General features: G+C 36.4%; 1 protein-coding gene across 1 annotated transcript; it reads right to left on the bottom strand.

Annotated features, from left to right (window-relative positions):
* Positions 1-4,296: 4,296 nt before the first annotated feature.
* LOC102906797 (olfactory receptor 2G3-like) lies at positions 4,297-5,247 on the bottom strand. The gene has a single exon (XM_006996848.3). It carries the CDS (start codon positions 5,245-5,247, stop codon positions 4,297-4,299), a length of 951 nt encoding a protein of 316 aa, XP_006996910.3.
* Positions 5,248-19,935: the final 14,688 nt, after the last annotated feature.

Here is a 19,935-nt window from a genome sequence, read left to right as displayed (position 1 = left end):
TAAAATCTTTAAAGAGACAGAAAAAAGTAATATAAAAAATAAGCCACGTAAAGATGGAAATCACACACAGAGTCTGGATTAAATTGTCTTTGGGATTTTTAACTACAGAAAGACATTTGATTGTAAAGGCTGCTCAGTTAAACCAATATGTATATTTTAAAGGTAACTTGATTTCAAAATTTGGATCTAAGGATATGTTGCTATGGAAAGGAGGCTCTGTTTTTATTTCCACAGGAAGCAAGAGACTATGGATTTGTTCCAGGTTGAGATGGATCAGATTTGATCAATCCAGACCTCCTGAACCTTAACACATGGTATCTATCAACAAAGGTTATAGCCAGCCCACCCAGGACTTGACCATTATCTCGAATTTTCTCAGGAATCCCCATATGACTACCAGCCCCCTATCAGCAGGAAGTAGCCTAGAAAACTATGTCCACATTCCCAAAAATGGATTATGGATGTTTGTTTTTGTTTAGGTTGTTGGTTATAAATTGTTATTGGTCATAGTCAATCTCTTTCTAAAAGAAGAGAAGGGGGATATGAAATAGAAATATAGGATATAGATATGATAGGATAAAAGGGTAAATTATTGATTCTACTTTTAAAGAGCAATAACTTGCTTAAAATATTTTACATTGCCAAGGATTTTAGTTTATTGATATAAATTTAAAGTTAATTTTGTTATGCTGTATGTATATTTCTACTCTTGTTTAGGTATTATGTTTGTGCAGCTCATTGAAATTGTAATGTATAATTAAGAAATACAGATTAATAATTAGTCATCAATGATAATCAAACTTATGTTAGATAAGTTTTCTAGTTATACATAGATATATTTCAATTAGGTAGGTGATCTTCAAACACTTAAAGATCTACAGGATATGGTGTTTAAAATGTTTTAAAAACTTAGATTTTTCTAAACAATGAGACATGTTTGCTCCTGGCAGCACCAATTATTTCAAGGAAATTGATGGGCATCAAGACACTCCATATAGAGTTTATCTTCTTCATGGCAAAAGCTAGCCATTTGAGCAAGAAAATGTTCTTGGCTTGACTGCTTAACAAAATGTTGTATAAACTGGACATGCAGTACCCATAGGAAGGTGACCACTGAACTTTGCAAGAATAGATGGTCCTTCAGGTTCCTGCTTTGCAGAGAAAACTGTCAGACATTCTACAGGACACAGAAAGAAGCCACAGAGAGACTCTAGGCCTGTGGGCTGAAGATAGATGCCCAATGTTGCAGAGGAACTTTGGGTAACTGTCCAGGTAGCCAGCTGTCTCTGTCATTCTAGAGTTTTGGAAGTTGCTTACAATGCATTTCCTGTTTACTTAGGTAATATTATATCCTTCTAAGGTCTTTGATATGGTTGAAGACTAGATAGTTATAATTTTCCTTGGTTATGATCAAAGATAAATTAGATATGAAACTTTAGACTCACAAATATAGGATAGATGATAGAATATTTTCTTTAATTTTGCCAAATACAAATAGACTAGATATTGTAACTGTAATTCTTGCTTGATAACTGTTCTCTTATATGTAATTTTACTATGTTAAAGTTAAAAATCTTCCTTTTTGATTAGACAGAAATGGGGAAGGACTGTGGAATGTTGTTCTGTATGCTGTGAATACATGTTGCTCTGATTAGTTGATAAATAAAATGCTGAACTGGCCAGTAGCCAGGCAGGAAGTATAGGCAGGGTAAGCAGATGAGGAGAATTCTGGGAAGAGGAAGGCTGAGTCAGAAGTCGCCAGCCAGACATAGAGGAAACAAGATGTGAAGGCAGAACTAAGAAAAGGTACCAAGCTATGTGACTAAACATAGATCAGAATTATGGGTTAATTTAAGTTTAAGAGCTAATTAGTAGTAAGTCTAAGCTAATGGCTGAGCAGTTATAATTAATATAAGCCTCTGTGTGTTTACTTGGGGGTTGTGAGTGGGAGAGATTTGTCCTGACCACTGGCCAGGACACAGGAAAACTTTCAGCTACAGTCTCTAGTTTGCTTGGAATTGACTAACCAGCACACACAGTCTCCAGGATAAATAAAATTTAGGAAAATTTAGAAACTATGTCTTAACTAATAAAAACAATGTCAAAATTATTAAGTATCTTCTCTGATCACTATAGTGCAACACTAGGAATCAATAATAAGAAAATCTTTGTAATATTCACAAACATGGAAATTAAACAGCATATTCCTCCAACCACCCGTTAGCCAATGGAAAAATTACAATGAAAAATTTAACAAAAGGAATGAGAATAATCAGTGTGCATTCATACGTATGCAAAGAGCTCTAAAACAAATTTAATAAAAGTTATTTGTACTCAAAACAACAACAAAGAGGGAAGCACACCATAACAAAACCTTAGGGACACATCAAAAATAGGTCTAAGAAGAAAGCTGGTAACACCAAAGACCATCAAGGGCTACAGAAAGTGCCTCAGCTGTTCAGAGTGCACACAGTTCCTGCAGAGGACCTGAGTTTTATTCACATTATTCTCAGTGCCCAACTGGACAACTACAGCTCTAAGGAATTCAATAACTCTTTGGCTTCCTCAGGCATCTGTATGCATGTGCACATAGACACATATATGCAATAATAAAGTATGATAAATATTTTAAATGGGTTTATCAAAAACTAGAGAAACAATCACAAGTGAAGCCTCTGTAAATGTCAAGTATTCATGACTGAATACTGAATACTTTATACTGATTCAATCTTATATTTTTGTAGTAATTTTAAATCAGAAATGAAATTGCTGTAATTTTGTTTGAAAAGTGTTTATCTATTGAGATCTTGGTACAATATCTTCCCTTTGATTTTAGTTAATAATGTTGTCTGTGTAGCAACATCAGGCATCTTGGAGTCAGAAGCACTGAATAGTGGGAAAACTCTATTGTAAATGTGAGTGAAAATACCAGCAAGTTAGCGATCTAACTTTGTATAGAAGAGTTCTAGAAAAATTTCTTCAATCAATTTCAAAAATCAAGTGTATTTTTAGTGTTATTGATGGATTATTTAGTTCAATATTTAAGTGTTAATCAGACAAAATTAAAGATAATTGGGGTGACTTTCAAGTTTAGATTTATATGGCTTTAAGAAACACATTTTCTCCTTAATTTGTCCAATTTATACTTTTATAAGATTTTTTGCCTCTGCTTTGCCTAGCTATAGAAATCCAAAGGAACATATATTACACATTCTTTAAACATTTAATGAATTTTACAAACTAACTACAGAAGGCTGAATTTGAGAACCTATGAATTCATAATCATTTTATAGTTCCTCAACTTTTATGTCTGGTTTTGCCTGGAAGGGACTGGATTTCTAAGATCACAAGATTAAAAAACCATCCAAGAGCACCCAGGCAGGGGGATCGGGATCTGTCTCTAGTGCATGGGCAGGCTTTTAGGAACCAGGTACCTTGGTGCAGTGGGGAGGGGCTTGGACCTGCTTAGGCTCAGTGTGCCAGGCTCTGCTGACTCCCCTTGGGAAACCCTGATTTGGGGGATGTGGGGATGGATGTGGGGTGGCTTGAGAGGGAGGGCAAGAGGGTGAGAGGAGTGAGGAGGAGAGATCTGTGGGTGGTATGTAGAGTGAGAAGAATATTTCTTAATAAAGAAAAAAAAACATCCAAGATTGCAAATACAGAAAATAAGCCTCAGGAATCACCACCCAGTGGACATAATTTGATATGTAAAATTGAAATTTTAGTGAAAATCTCACTTAGCAAAAACATAGTGTGTAAAATACAACAAAACTCCACTAGGAGACACCAGAGCAGAGCAGAGCAGTGAGGGGGGGGGGAGCAAAAACCCAGGTGTCTGGCTTAGACTAGGGCACTACCAGGAGACCTTATTCCAAGGATACAAGGAACCATATATCATTGGGCTCACATGAACACACAACTAAAGAATTCCTCAAAGATGTCTAGCTAGCTGTAAACACACTTTATAGAAAAGAGATCAACCAATAGACATATTTACTCTAATAAGATAGAGCCAGAATTCTTAATGAAAGAATGACCATAAGAAAAAATCGATTGGAGAATCTTGACAAAAGCAGATTTTTTTTTTCAGTTTATTAGATTATCTGATTATCAGTAATAAAACAGATACCTGTTTTGATGGGACATCTCTGAGTTCGATAGCTAGGGAAGTGGTTTTATTGCTGGTACCTCTCCAGAGAGGCCTGTGAGTTTGATTTTGGATCATCTGTGTCAGGGTGACCCTGGGTAATGCATCTGGATCAGCACCTTCATCTTAGTGAGAACAGATTTATATCTCTACTTCCCAAGAATTTTCTCTCTGGTGTTATCTTTTCTCACCAGCCTTTTCAAAGCCCCCTTCACATCTTTGTTTCTTAAAGTGTAAATGAGGGGGTTTAGAGTAGGAATAACCACAGTGTACAAAAGGGTGATGAACTTCCCTTGACTATGTGCATAGGAGCTATTAGGCTGGATGTAGACAGCGGTGCTTGTGCCATAAAATAGCACTACTACCAGCAGGTGGGATCCACAGGTTCCAAGAGCTTTACCCCAGGTTAGAGCTGACCTTAACCTCATCAGTGCTTGGGCAATGTACCCATATGATACCAAGATGAGTGCCAGGGGAAGGAGGAGCAGCACCAAGGAAGCCATGAAAAGCTGCACTTCATTGGCGTGAATGTCTACACAGGCTAACTTGATCATGGCAGGAACTTCACAGATGAAGTGATAAATCCTGTGGTTCCCACAGCGAGGCAGGCGGAGGGTGATGGTGCCCTGAATCAGTGTGTTGCCCACTCCACTCAGCCATGCGATTCCTGCAAGAAACTGGCAGAGCCGCGGGTGCATGACTGTGGCATAATGGAGTGGCCGGCAAACAGCAGCATAGCGATCAAAGGCCATAACTGCAAGGAGGACACACTCAGTGGACCCCAGAGCCAGAGACACATAAAGCTGAATAGCACAGCCTGTGGCAGTAATTGTCTTGGCTGGACCATGGAGGTTCCACAGCAGCTGAGGAACAATGCTGGTGGAGAAGCAGATATCAACAAAAGAGAGGTTTGTCAGGAAGTAGTACATGGGTGTTTGGAGCGCAGAATCCAAACAGGAGACAAGGATGATCACTGTGTTGCCTACCAGTGTCAGGAGGTAGGAGATTAGCACCACCACAAAGAGGATCTTTTCAAGTTGTGGCTGATCAGAGAAGCCCACCAGGATGAAATGGCCACCTGAGCTGTTGTTGATTGTCATCACTCTCTACTCACAAAAAGGAGGGTGACAAGTGCAGAAATGCATGTTAGATAAAAAGGAAATGGAAAGGGATCAGAAATCTGCATGAGAGATATGGACCCTAAAGGTGGAAGATGGGATATGTTCTGTATAACAGACAGGCAGGAAGGAGATGGAGATGGAGATGGAGATGGAGATGGAGATAGAGGGAGATGGAGATGGAGATGGAGATGGAGAGGGAGAGGGAGAGGGAGAGGGAGAGGGAGAGGGAGAGGGAGAGGGAGAGGGAGAGGGAGAGGGAGAGGGAGAGGGAGAGGGAGAGGGAGAGGGAGAGGGAGAGGGAGAGGGAGAGGGAGAGGGAGAGGGAGAGAGAGGGAGAGGGAGAGAGATCACAGAATACAGAGTTCACTGAGAACTGTTAAAGACACAGAGCTACACCAGGAACTACAAACAACTAAGGAATGAGAGTGGGAGAAATTGTCTTACCCGGGGAAGAGCACACCAATTGGTTAACCAGTCCCAAATGGTCAGTCCTGAAAACACACACGTAACATTATACAGTCTGATCAGGATATATGTACATATAGGTATATAGACACAGATATTCCTAAATGCATGTAACAATTATTGAAAAAGGCCATAAATTTTAAAGAGAGCAAGGAGTGGTGTATGAGAGGCTTTGAAGAAAGGAAAGGGAAGGGAGAAATGACATAATTATATACAATCTCAAAAGGAAAAAAAAATGTTTTAAAAATGTTCAGAGCTAAAAAACAGACCATGTGTAAAATACTTAAACGTCATTGACTGCTCAGTTTTTCCAAGTTGTCTCCCCTGTTCTTTTGGGAAATTCACCCCTTTCTTCCTCAACAGCACATATAAGATTATCCACAAAACACAGACAGAGAGATGTCAAATATATAAACAGGTTCTTGGTAGGTGTCCCATTCTGTCAGTAGGAAAAGTAACAAAGATGCATTTGGGGGAAAAAAGTAAAAGAATATGATAATGCACTTCTCTGCCTGAAATGTATATTTGTAAACACCATGCTAAGAACAAACAATACAACCATAGTGTTTTAGTTGTAAGACATTACGCATAGGTTAGTTATCTGCTAGTATTTTTCTTATAATATAAAAGCAGGTAGTCTGGAGTATTTTATCAGTCTTTTATAGGGTACTCTTGTTAGTGTTGAATAATTTTAGAGCCTTGTAAAATAATTTTAGACTTGTGTGTTTTATTTTTATGTTATAGTAACTAAGACTCAATTTTCACTTTCAATAGCCCCCTTTGAACTTGTGTTTTGTAAACTTTTTTCCTTGTTATTGTAACTTCATACTGCACAAACAATAGAGGATATAAGTCCAGTTGATTTATTACTTTATTTAGATTTTAAAATGTTTCTTTGTGTATATTCATTGTACACAGTACTGTACTACATGATGCCATTTTCATACAAGTGTGTATTGTATATTGAACAAAAACCCTTAATTTCCCATTTCATTTAGTTTTTATCAAAATTTATGAATATCCTAGATAGAAAGGATTATAGATGACCACTTATCTTTTGGCTGTAACCCTTTATTACTTGACCTCATATAACTATAAAAATATATAAAAATAGGACATTCATGAAAGCAAAGTTTATTTCTAAAAATGCCAATTTCACATTTTATTCATGCTTTGCACAATTTTTCTCCCCTTTTCTGTTTTCAGATTAATATCCCAGTATGTTATAACAATATGTTACTTCTCACCAAATCAAGTTTTAATTTCTTTATTAATCCTGTGTTTACTTCTCAGATTATTTTAGTTATGCTTACCAACTTCTACCCACCTGTCAGTTTCTATTTCCTGGGCATCCCTCCTGAAATCCTGAGTTGCTTTGCTTGTAACCATGTAAATTTACACATGTGCCCATTTCACAGAGCAGACAACATGTCCTAAAAGAAGAGAGAAATACTGAATGAGTAGAAATGTTTCTTTTAAATGTCTCTCTTGATATGTAAAATGAATAGTTATTTATAAACAACAGGATAGACGTAAGTGTAATTTTGATAAGTTGCTACTTTTACCAGTCTTATTAAATTGTTACTCTCTCTTTTTTCCACTTTTAACTAGCAACATTGTTTAAAGCATCCATTAAATAAATGGTGTGATAAAATAGTATAATGTTTCTTAAATTATCTAATTCAATGTTAACATATATGTATGCATGTATACATCTATTGCCATCCATATTTATTGAAAAAGATATGTATTTTTCCTAACTTTGTGCATGCTATATTGTTCATTCAAGGTGCTTGAGTGTCCTTAGGAAATGTGTGAAACCCTATTTTAACATTATAATTCTGTAAAATTAGATTTGCCAGAAATGTTAGTGTTTTGAAGGTAGCTACTCTATATTGTGTATTCAAGATTTTCCTCTATTATAGTCATATGTGTCCAAATGTATTTATGGAACTCAACCTTGTTGAGGAAAAAGAAGACATGAGCATCTTAATTTACTCACATTTTAAATATAAATATTTAATAAGAAAGCAATGCTTATAATTCTCTATAATTTTTCAGAAAATACAGTGGTTTAGACTCAAGGGAACATAGTTACATGCATACACACAAAAACAGAGAGGCATAGATCTTCTCCTCAGCAGCACATGTATATCCAACACTATTGCCACATTACAAAGGACTTCATATTTTTAGTAAATCTAAGTCATAAGGAAATTCTTTCAAATATATAAGTGATCTTTCTTTGTTTCTCTATCTTTGCTTTTTCTTATTGCTGAATGTATGTTCTTAAATTTAAGGTAACTGTAAAATATAAATTATTTCAAATCCAATCTTATAGTGAAATTTAATTTACTATATTATTCAGAAATTATGAGTAATACAGTGAATTGTGAATTATTAGTTGAGTCAACTAAAAAAAGCTGACTTTGCAGTTGATGAAAATAATATTTTCTTAGCTAGAGTTTGTACTATGGAATGATGAGAAAAAGAAGGACATATGGTTATTATTTTCTCACCTCTAAAAATTTTGTCCCTTCATTCTTCCAATTACTTTCATATGCTGAAAAGATATTTATTTCTAGAAACACAAGATTCTGAACATCAGTCTTTGAATGTAAGGCCAAATATCAGATGTGAATGCTTTGTCCAGAGCCAGAGGATACTGAAGTGTGTCTCTGCAGCAGAAAGTGATGTCAGCCCAAACTGGGACCTGGGGATCCCTGTATTCCTAATAGGGCAATTATCACCAAGCACAATAGTGACCAAGAGCAAACTATTCTGGAAAAATGCATTTTAGTCACTGATTCTGTACAGGTAAGTCTTTAATATGAGACATTTCAAGGCTCTCAAGTCACATGATAGACTAAGATTGTGAAGAAAGTGAGAATAAATTTCTCACTGCACAAATCTCAAGATTAGATACATGATTCTCATGGAATCATCTCCTTTATCAAGACTAGTTGTCTTTCAATAATCAGAACATAATCTTTGAGATCCCCTATCCTAAGTAGAGATGAATATATGACATGTCAACCATTGTCCTAGAGATGGATTTTCATAGAGATGGATTTTCATGAAAGAGTGGTATTACATATTGAGACTGCAGAATTTATCCCTGATGCTTCAGAATTAACTTCACTATTTATTCAGTTACAAGATACAATCAGGAAAAGGAGTCATCCTTTATATATAACTCACATTCGATCCCATACTGGTCTGCCAGGCCATCTATCACAAGGTAATGATGAGATTGATAAATTAGTGTTAGGAAATGTGCTGGAGGCCTCAGAATTTCATAAAAAAAATCAGGTCAATAGTAAAGGTTTAAAAAAGGATTTTTACCGTAACCTGGCAACAAGCCAAAGAAATAGTAAAGAAATGTCCTACTTGTTCCTTCTACAATCAAATGCCATTACCAGCAGGATGTAACCCAAAGGGTACTCAGAAGAATGAAATCTGGCAGATGGACGTGTTTCACTTTGCAGAATTTGGAAAATTGAAATATGTACACCACACCATCAATACTTATTCAGGATTTCAATGGGCAACTGCTTTGAGTTCTGAAAAAGATGACTCTGTAATCACTCATTTGCTAGAAGTTATGGCCATCATGGGTATACCTGCATAAATCAAAACTGACAATGCTCCAGCATATGTCTCTGTTAAAATGAAACAGTTTTTTTGCTTATTACAATATAAAGCATATTACAGGTATACCACATAATCCTACCGGTCAAGCAGTTATAGAAATATCAAACAGAACTCTAAAGGATATGCTAAATAAACAAAAAGGAGTAACAAAAACCCCCAGAAATAGACTGCATAATGCTTTATTAACTTTGAATTTTCTCAGTGCCAATGAGAAAGGAACAACAGCTGCAGAGAGACATTGGATAAAAGAAAAAACTACAGAATTAAATCAGCCTATATACTTTAAGGATGTACTGACCTCAGAATGGAAACCAGGGTATGTATTACGTTGGGAACAAGGTTTTGCTTTTGTTTCTATAGGAGAAGATAAGCTGTGGGTACCATCAAAATTGATAAAGGTTTGATTTGAACAAGAGAAACTTCTTAATTAGAGGAGGTGATAGTTCATCAACCATCATGAACATCCAATTTAAACTAACTTGTACCAGTAACACATGCCTTTTCATTTAATCAGATAATAACTTGCCAAAAAGGAACATCCCTCAAATTAGTCTTGGGGAAATGTTTTTGTTTTTGTCTTTTAGGAGAATGAAGGTTAAGGAATCTGAAGAACACAGGACAAATGAGACAACTGAAGAAAAGGGACAAATCATCTATCCCAGGAAACAGAGTGAAACGGCGTATGGGTATATATTATCTAAAAAATTTTATGTCTTCCTAAATGTTTGTTTCTGCTCTTCTCTAAAGATTTAACACTATTTGTCTTCTAATAGTCCCAGTTCAATTAAAATTTAAAGCTGACTTTGGAGTTGGAGAATGGCTCTCTCCTTCTTTAAACTCAAGCATGTTGTTAAAAGCAAAATGCAAACTCCCTGTATCATGCCAGAATAAAAGAGCCATCTTCTGCTATGGGACAGGACAAATGCCAAAATAATTAAGGGATTATTCTATTACTAATCTCAACTCTTTGATTCTATTCTGATTCTTTAAACTTCTCTTAAAGTATGAATTTTATATCAAAATTTACAAGATTAACATATATAGATATATATACATTTTAAACTTTGTTAAGATATGAATGGTCATATAGAGTACTAACTAATTCTAGAAAAAAAGGCTTCAGTTAGCTGCATATATATGTCTTTGTGTTCAAGTCTCTTATCAGTTTTCTGCAGGAAATCACGGCCAGGCCTAACATCAACTGAAGTCTCCAGAAAGAAGATGGGGCCCCATAACAACAACAATTCCATGTGGACAATAATAGTATCACTAAGCTGACAAACATCATCTACAGATCAACTTTGAACTACAAGGTGCTCAGAGCAATTTTGAGATGACTAGCTGAGATGATCCAGTCTGAAAGACAACTTAATTAAGGACTTGAGATAAACCCTGAACTTTGGCATTATACGCAGACTGGATAATAATGAAGGATATAGTTACCTTTCCTAGAATTTGACAATTAACCTAAAATTTTTCTTTCAGGATAAAGATAACTTCACGCATACCAAGCAGGAAGCAATTTTAAGAATATGATGCCCACATTCCCAAAGAAGTGGTGTGAGGCAGATGTTTTTTTGGTCTTTTTAATGGGTTTTGGGTCTGGGATAATTTTCATTGTTTAGGGGGGTTGGTTACAAGTTGTCAAGGGTTAGGAAAAAGGCTAAGCAAAGGAGATTAGATTTAAGGTTCTTGTTTAAAAAGGAGAGAGAGAAAGAAAGAAAAGAAGAAAAAGACAATTACTAGTTTTAAATACTTTACATTGGATTGGATTGTTTTATATTGTATACAAATTTGAAATTGATATTGTTAGAAAATGCTACATGTATATTTCTAATTGTATTTATACCATTCATTTAACAATGTAATGCAATTCTTTGATCCTTGAATGTTATTATTACCAACTATTAGGATATAAAGAAATGAAAGTTAGTAGTTAGACATTACAATAGAACTTGCAGTCATATTAGACATGTTTTCAAAATTGAGCAGAAATATTTTAGTTAGACAGGTCATCTTCAAACCCTTCAGAGATCTACAGAATATGGCATTTAAAATGTTTTAATAACTTAGAAATTTTTCTTTTTTGAGACATGTCGGCTCCTGGCAGTACCAATCTACTTCAGAGAAAATATGGGCATTGAAGAAACTACATATGGAGTTAACTTTCATTGTGGCAAAAGTTAGCCACTGGACAACAAAGTATCCTCGAATCAACAGGACAAAATGGGCAGACAGAACATGAAACAAAGGACTACTGATTCTTGCCAAAACAAGTGTGGTTATGGCTTTATCAAAAGGCATTTTCTGAGGCCAGGACAATATGGCACCATCCCTGAAGTGGCCTTCGCAATCCGGAAAAGGTACAGTGCCCTTTTCTTCGAAGGCTGCTTAACAGGCAGTGGGCTGATGGTTTCTGTTGTGCAATGGAACAGAAGCTGAAAGCTCACGCCTCTCGATAGTAGACTGGCATTTAATAGAGGGATGTGGAGAAGAAGGGGATGCTGAGATGAAGCCATATATACACAGCCAAGAAGAATGGACAGCTGAATTAAAAAACCGTCAACAATTTCCAGAATTTAAAATCCTGAATCATGACATGACACTAGTGGAATTCAGGTGTTTCTGGTACATGGACTGCTCTCACCCAATGTGAGGTTGAACTGTTGACCTTATGTACATCCTACTTCACAAATGAGTCTGTCAGATACGCTAAGCCTATAGGCTGAAGATGATGCCCCAACACTGCAGAGAAACCTCAGATGACTGTCCAGGCAGCGGGCTGTTTCTGTCAACTCACAAATTTTTTGGAAGTTGCTTGCATGCACTTCCTGTTTTTATTTTTGTTAGCTAATATTATTTCCTTCTTGGGTCTCTGAGGGAGTTGAAGATTAGTTAGTTATAATTGAAGATTAGTTAGTTATAGTTGATGGTTAGTTAGTTATAGTTGAAGATTAATTAGGATAGAAAGTGAATTAGATACATTTTGGACTTACCAAAATAGGATAGATAATGGAATTATTTTCTCTGATTTGTCAAATGGACTAGACATTGTTTAGGTATTTATTACTTGTATATATTGTATATAGCAATTGTACTTTTGTATATAGTTTTTCTTTTGTTGGTTATAACCTTTTGCTTTTTTTCTTTTTATTAAAATAGAAAAGGGGGAATATGGTGATATTCTATTTGTACTGAAATGTGATTTTAATTGTATGTTAATAAATAAAGTTGCCTGGGTGTCAGAGCTATTAAAGCCATAGAAAGAGTGTGGCAGTGGTGGTGCACGCCTTTAATTCCATAGATCTCTGTGTTCAGGGATACAGCCAGCATTGGAGACATACTCCTTTAAGACCTAGAGGGCTGTACTTAGAGGCAATGACGAGGCAGTCATGTGTTTGGGTTTACAACCAATAAGAAGGCAGAACAGAAAGACTATTTAAAGACATACACACAGGAAATAGCTCTCATTCAGGAAGCTAGGAGCACTGCAGGAGGAAGGGTAAGATTTTAGCTCTGAGCTCTGACCTCTTGGCTTTCTCTTTTACATTGATTCTGTGTTTCTTATTTAATAAGATGGTTGGTTACATCTACACCTAGAGATGGATTTTCATATGTGGATTCTGTTGGAGAGAAACGAGAGTAGTTATTTTGACAGTGTTATCCACATTCTTCAATTTTTACAAAAAATTCTCCAGTCAATAAGTTTGAGAGGCCTCACATATAAATCTTTTAAAAACTCACAAATTTCATTGGTACTTCTTCCAAATTCACAAAGCAAAGCACATATGCTAGAGTTGCTTGTGACTACTTTGTTCCAAATTGCTTGTCTAAAAGTATTTTCTTGAGTAATCTTGAGCAATACAACTTAAGAACTTACGTAAAACAGATATTAAGACAAGTGCAGAGAGATATCATCATAGAAACATGCATTTAGAAATGAAGAGGGCACTGTCTTATTGATATCAGCCATAAATGAATGCTAATAAACATACAAACAGCATAGGTCTCATGAAGAACATGGACACAAACACAGACAATCCTTCTCCTTGTTAACTTTCAGGATATCCTAAAAAAAGACGGTTTATTTGATGTCATATCTAAAAACAAACTGAAAATAGGCATATGCATTGGAGAAGAGGTATACTGGCGATGACCATTACACACACACACACACACACACACACACACACACACACACACACACAACCTGTCATGTTAAGACAGATTTAAGGAATGTACCTCTCTCTATGTCCTAAGCAGGAATGAGACATTAGATGACTGTTAGATAGGGTCTATGTTAGCAGCAAGTCTTTAATGCATACATGCTTTCAAATAAGCTATTAGGCACTGGGAAGTTTTGACCCATTAATTAATAGCTGTTAGATATGCTCCTGGTGCCCTGGGTTCCTTGAGTGAAAAATTATGATGGCCAGTTTGTGTCAACTTGACACAAGCTACAGTTGTTTGGGAAGAGGGACCGTCAATTGAGAAAATGTACCCACCATATTAGCCTGCAAAAAAAGCTGATTGTACATTTTCTTGATTAGTAATTAATGCAAGAGGATCCAGCACGTTGTGGATGGTGTCACCCCTTCACTGACTGTGCTCTAAGAAAGCTGGCTGAGAAAACCATGATTGAGCAAGTAAGCTAGTAAGCAGCATTCCTCCATGGCCCCTGCATCATTCTTTACTTTCAGGTTCCCGCTTTGAATTCTTTCCCTAACTTCCCTGGATTATGGGCTGACTAAAAATTTTAAGATGAAACAAACCCACTCTTTCTCTAGTTGTTTATGGTTATGATGTTTCATGTCAGTAATAGAAACCCTAACTAAGACAAAGGTTATAAGCCAGGCAGTCAATTGGATGGCCATCATGTCAAAACTGGCTGCTTCGAACATTGATGACTTGAAGAAGCCACACAAAAACTACATCGGCTTATTGCTGAAGTACAATGTCAGCTCCAGAAGGTATTATGATAGCCATGGCTGCCTCAAACAATTTGAGCCAGACCTTGCCATTACAGACCCTGGTAAAATTCAGATTCTACTCATTCTTATATATTTTCAACTCAGGCCACAGTGGGGAGCACTTCTCAGGTCAGCCCAACAGCAGGCCATGTTTGATCCAAAATCAGTTCTTCCTATGCAAGGTCCATCTCAGAATTTTCTCTCAGAACTTCTTTTGCTATATCACAAAGACTCTACAAGTTATGTGTTCACTTGAATTTGTTTCCAGGAATGTTGAAATTTTCTCCCTGACTCCTTGAATGATTCAATAAACTTTCAAAAGTGACTTGTCCTATTCCAGGTGGTCTTGTAGTTTCTGTGCTTTCTATTGATTTCTAGTTTTATTGTACTATAATATGATATAATAAAAGAAATTAACTTTTATGTTTTTTTAATATTTCCCTTATGTCTTAAGATGCACAAAGTCCTAGAAACAAAAGCTACTAAAATTCAAACCATCACTTGTAGCAAGGATAAAGCAATAATAACAACAATCACCTACCACACAGTACTAGAGACTGAGTCAAGCAAAATAGTAAAACAATTTACATACTATATGGTTTTTCTAAGCTATTGATAGATGTATGATATCAGTAACACACAATTATTGCAGATGGTGAAAATTTCATTTCACAAAAATCAAAATATTTCCAGGATTAAAAAAAAAACAGATGATAAATTTGTAACAGAAGGAAATAACCAGCATCTATGGCAAACCCACAGTCAACACACTATTATGAGACTGAAAACTTTATTCACCCTTCACTAGCATGATAAGAATATAATACTCATCACTTTAATTCAAAACTCAGAGTGCCTAGGCATGAATAAATGCTCTGGTTTGTATGACTTGTTCTCCAGGAGACCACATGTTGGATCTTTGTCATCAGTGTGGCAATGTTGATGCAGTAGAAAGATGATTAGGCTATTGGGACACTCCCCTTGTGGATGGAGAGATTCAGATGTTCTGTGATAGAACTATTTCTCAGGAGAAGGGGCATGTTGCAGAGTGAGGCTCCTCTGCACAGAGCTATTGCCTTCTCCATAAGGACTCTCAGGAGAGCAATGAGATGCCTCCTGAAACTCACCAGTGAGAAAAGGTTGTGAGTCTCCAGGGGAGAGTAAGATGAAAAGGACTCAGAATACAAAAGAATTTTAGTATAATATGCTTAGGGTTCATTGTTTTCCAGGAAAGGAGAAAGTGTGGATGTGTCCTGGGAGTAGTAAGGTGTGAGTGTATGTGTGTGTGTGTGTGTGTGTGTGTGTGTGTGTGTGTGTGTGTGTGTGAGAGAGAGAGAGAGGGGGGGGGTGGGGGATACTAGGGCATTGCTTTGAAGGACATGGTGCTCTCTCTTGAGACACAGTCTTCTTGACATCAGGCATGTTTTTTCTCCATAACAAAAGCTTTTCAGTACATTGCAGAGTTGAGGATAGGGATGGTGTGTGTCCCCAGTATGTTGTAAGGAAAGAATGAAGAGAAAGCCAGAAGTGGCTAATCAGAAACAGAAACCACCTAATCTCTTCAAGTACTGTGACTGGAGGTAGGTGCCACAGTTAATTTATCAAGACTAGGCCTGGGGAGAGTGAATTAAAGTATTTAAAAGGACATCTGATACTCAAAACTGTTTTCATTCTAATTAGTTATTGTCTCCTACTTTTAAGGCTACTAAAGTTTGTGCAGACTCGAGCATTGCTCTTAGAAAACAGCTGTCTATTGTTGTCAATCACTTGTTTCATGGTAAATTAGAATTCACTTATCACTGTGATACTATGTTATATGGTACATTGCAATCTAATCAAGTGACTCCACCATCTCTACTGTGTTGACATAAAGTATCACTCGGCTGTATAAGTGGTCCTTGGTGAGTGAATTGGTAAAACTGAGAAGTCAAGGGTGAGGCTCCTAATAATCTTTTCATGACCAATCTACAGAAATTGTGTGTGCTATTGCAGAATTTTAGAAATAGCCATTATATAATAGTGAAACTCACTTCCTGATAGTTTCTATATATAGAGAGAGATACTGCAGTGTTTCAGAAACAGTATCTAACAGTGTGTCATGACTTTAAAAGATCAGATAAGGGACCAAACCCACCAATGAATATTTCTAACCTTGCGACACCAGGGGAAAATTATTTTTTTCATCTGTATCATTCACAAAGCAGAACCATGTAGAGTGAGCTGGACTTGTGTCTCTAGGCTGTGTAAGGTAACATGCAAAACCAAGACTGTCAGATTCAAGATACTCTCATGCTGTGTGCAAACTCTTGCATATATCCAGTTGCCAATAAAAACACACCTCGTGGTATAAACCTCCAGACCTTATCAGTGTTTAGTGCACACTTTATGCCACTGAAGGATGACATATAAAATAGAGCTGATTCTTGGTAGGAAACCACTTCAAACAACTTAACTAGAAAGATGGGGAAGATTATATCATGTAGTATTTACAAGGAACTAGTGAATCCAAACTTTAGGTCAAGAAAATGTAAAAGGTGAGAGGCAGATGGGATGTTCACATCAGAGTGTCCTGACCCTTGTTTCTTTCTCAAGAATCTTGACATTCCTTCTGAGTCAATCATTCTCACTCCACAGATTGAGATGAAAAATATTCTGGTTGCCTGTCTTAAGATGAGTTCCTGAAAATTTAACTGAGATTCAAGACCACTTTCCTTATGGAGAGCTCTCTATACAAATACAGAAACAACAACTAAAAGGCAGGGTTTAAGATAATATTTCAGATTAGCCATTTTCTGGGTTGGCTTTTGGGTTTTTTGCTTGCTTGTTTCTCTTTGCTCAATCACACATGGATTTTTAATATATAATACATGAGAAATATAGATATTTGAATTTAATATCCTACAGGGAAATATTTATAATACTTTAAAGTAAGTGTTAAATTCATCATAGCAGAATACTTAGTGTTTTAGCAATTTTTACAAGAGCAGAGTCCCCTGAGAGTCCAAGTAGACTTCCTTGCTTTATGTTCATCAGAAATTAAGTCAGTCCATGTGTTCTCTATCCTTAAGTTTTTAGAGATTGTGCATGTATGGGTGAATATCTAACTAGTAGATTCAATAATGTATTATACACAACAGTATCACCTCAGGATAGAAGATTTGGGCACCATTTTTATATATGCATGCAAGTTCTATTTTTTTTTTTTTGCTTTTCCATTACCCATAGTATAAAAATTATAATTTAGAGAACAATTAATGGATAGGAACAAAGATTATGGATTGTGGTGTGAAATTCCCCAAAACAGCGTGTACACAAAGGTAAATATAATATGGCTATGTGTAGATATACAACCATATTCATGTCCTGTGTAGCCGATAAGCATTCAGTACCTGACCAACATTTTAAGTGATATTGGTAATTAACTTAAATCTTATTGCAGTAACCTCATGAGGAATATTTTTTTTCTCAGCTCCTTTTATAAGTGGTCAAATTGAGGAACAGAGTTTGAACAAATAGTAACATTTGTTTAAACTAACATATCCAGCATTGTTGTCTATACTAAGATTTTAAATCATTTACAGTTGCCCCAGAGTGATCCCTTGTTCTGTTCTATGTGCATCTGTGTGTGTTTCTGCATGGATACACAGGCATAGAAGTGTATGTGGCATGTGTGTATGTACACTCATTATATGTGTTCATGAACATTGGCAATATGATTATTTATAATAATCTGGAAACCCTGAAGCCCACATTTGGTTTGTGGGTCAACCATGATGTGATCTACTCACATACAACATAGCATTACCTGGTGATATTTGGTTATATCAAGTGAATAGAGAGAAGACCAAATGGCAGATGGTATCTTCTATTCTTCCCTTGTTGGAGAAAACATGGTGTATTCAGATTTTTTGTAGAGAAAAACAAACTTTGGCAGAGCCACACATATATGCCACAAAACAGTAAGGGTCATCTTATTTGGAAGGAAAAAATATCAGACTGTGAGATAAATAAGCTGAATGTGAAATATTTGAGGGACATGAGAATGAACTTCAGAGGATATAATGGGCAGCAACAGACAGAATGTCTAAGGAGGCAGAGTAAGGTAAACATTAAAATTTATCATTACATGAGAACTTATGGATTGGTAAAGACGACAAATGTAATGATAAGAAATGTGAAGTCCATACTCAGTCTCTGTATAAGTCTACACTCAGAAAGAAATGAAAAGTAATCTTACCACAGTGGTAAGTGCTATTTTAGCAGGTTATGTGAAAAGCATGGAGTGTGAGTGCTAAGAGAAAGAGTTGGGTGATTTCCAGAAAAAAGACAACTCTATGCTGGAACTGAAGAGTTTGCCAGATAAACAATTAAGTACACAACAGCCTCCCAGTAAGAAAATGAGAGAAGAGAAATTGAAGTGTGTAAACACTACATGTACTAATTACAAGTAGTTTGATGGGATTGTAATATGTGGTCCATGGAAGGTTAGAAGAAATTTCTATCAAGCAAGGGTTGATGGCTTACTCTTGGAATTTCAGAATTCAAGAGACTGAGGCAGGGAAATTGGGAATTTGAGGCCAGCCTGTATTATATACCAAGACCCCATCTCTTTTACCCTTTTTTTCTTTATTTAACTCAATGCCCTGATCCATAGAATCTTGTGGATCACACTAAGAAAACAGAAATGTAACTTGCAGGTAATGACACTATCACGAAGACCCCACGCTCTATTAAAGATGGGAACTACTAAGACACAGACATCAGCTGCCATGCTGAGGTCATCTCAGCATTGCACTCAGCTGTGCATTGAGAGGGTGTGGTGCTCTTTGGTTAACCTCGCTTCTCTCTTGTGTCGCACATGTACATCTTTTCTTAAAAAACTCCTCTGACCACCTCACTAAACTACTAGACATCAGGATGTGCCCTGCCTTTAATTCTATGCATTATAACAATCATTTATATTAAATGGTTATTGATTTTTCATTTCCTTCAAAAATACAAGTCTTGCTTGAGGAAATGATATTTTTAATCAATATTAGCTGAATATTAGCAATAGAAATCACAGACCAGGTAGAAATCTGGACCCAATACACTCTGTGAAGGGTTGGAGAGAGGGCATCTGCGGCAACAGGAAAGCCTAGATATGAGTAGGTAGGAGAACAGCTTTTCTGGGTGACATTGATAACTAGTCAATGAGAAGTACACTGAAAGAATCAAGCCACAGTTAATGTTTTTCTTTTCTTTTATTTGAATAATATCTTATTCCATAAGTGAGGCTGAACTCAAACCCACAGTAATCCTTCTCCCCCAGATTCATCAGTGCTGGGAATACAAGTGTGTACCACCTTGCCTAAATCCTTGGACACTTGGTATAACGCTCAGGACACTTCTGAAAATCACCTGATGTGGTAAGCAAAGAAAGGATTAGATATGAAGATCTGTGAGGATGAATCATTGTAAACTTTAACTTTATGACTGCAGGTAAAGATTTTAACTGAGACTCTAAAAGTATTAAATTAAATAATTTCCCTCATCTGCAAGAATCCTTCTGATGACTTGCTGTTCTCTCTTCCAGGAG

The sequence above is a fragment of the Peromyscus maniculatus genome, chromosome 21 (genome assembly GCF_049852395.1).
Source record: "Peromyscus maniculatus bairdii isolate BWxNUB_F1_BW_parent chromosome 21, HU_Pman_BW_mat_3.1, whole genome shotgun sequence".
In the NCBI taxonomy this organism is placed as follows: domain Eukaryota; kingdom Metazoa; phylum Chordata; class Mammalia; order Rodentia; family Cricetidae; genus Peromyscus; species Peromyscus maniculatus.
This window is presented reverse-complemented; position numbering and strand designations above follow the sequence as displayed.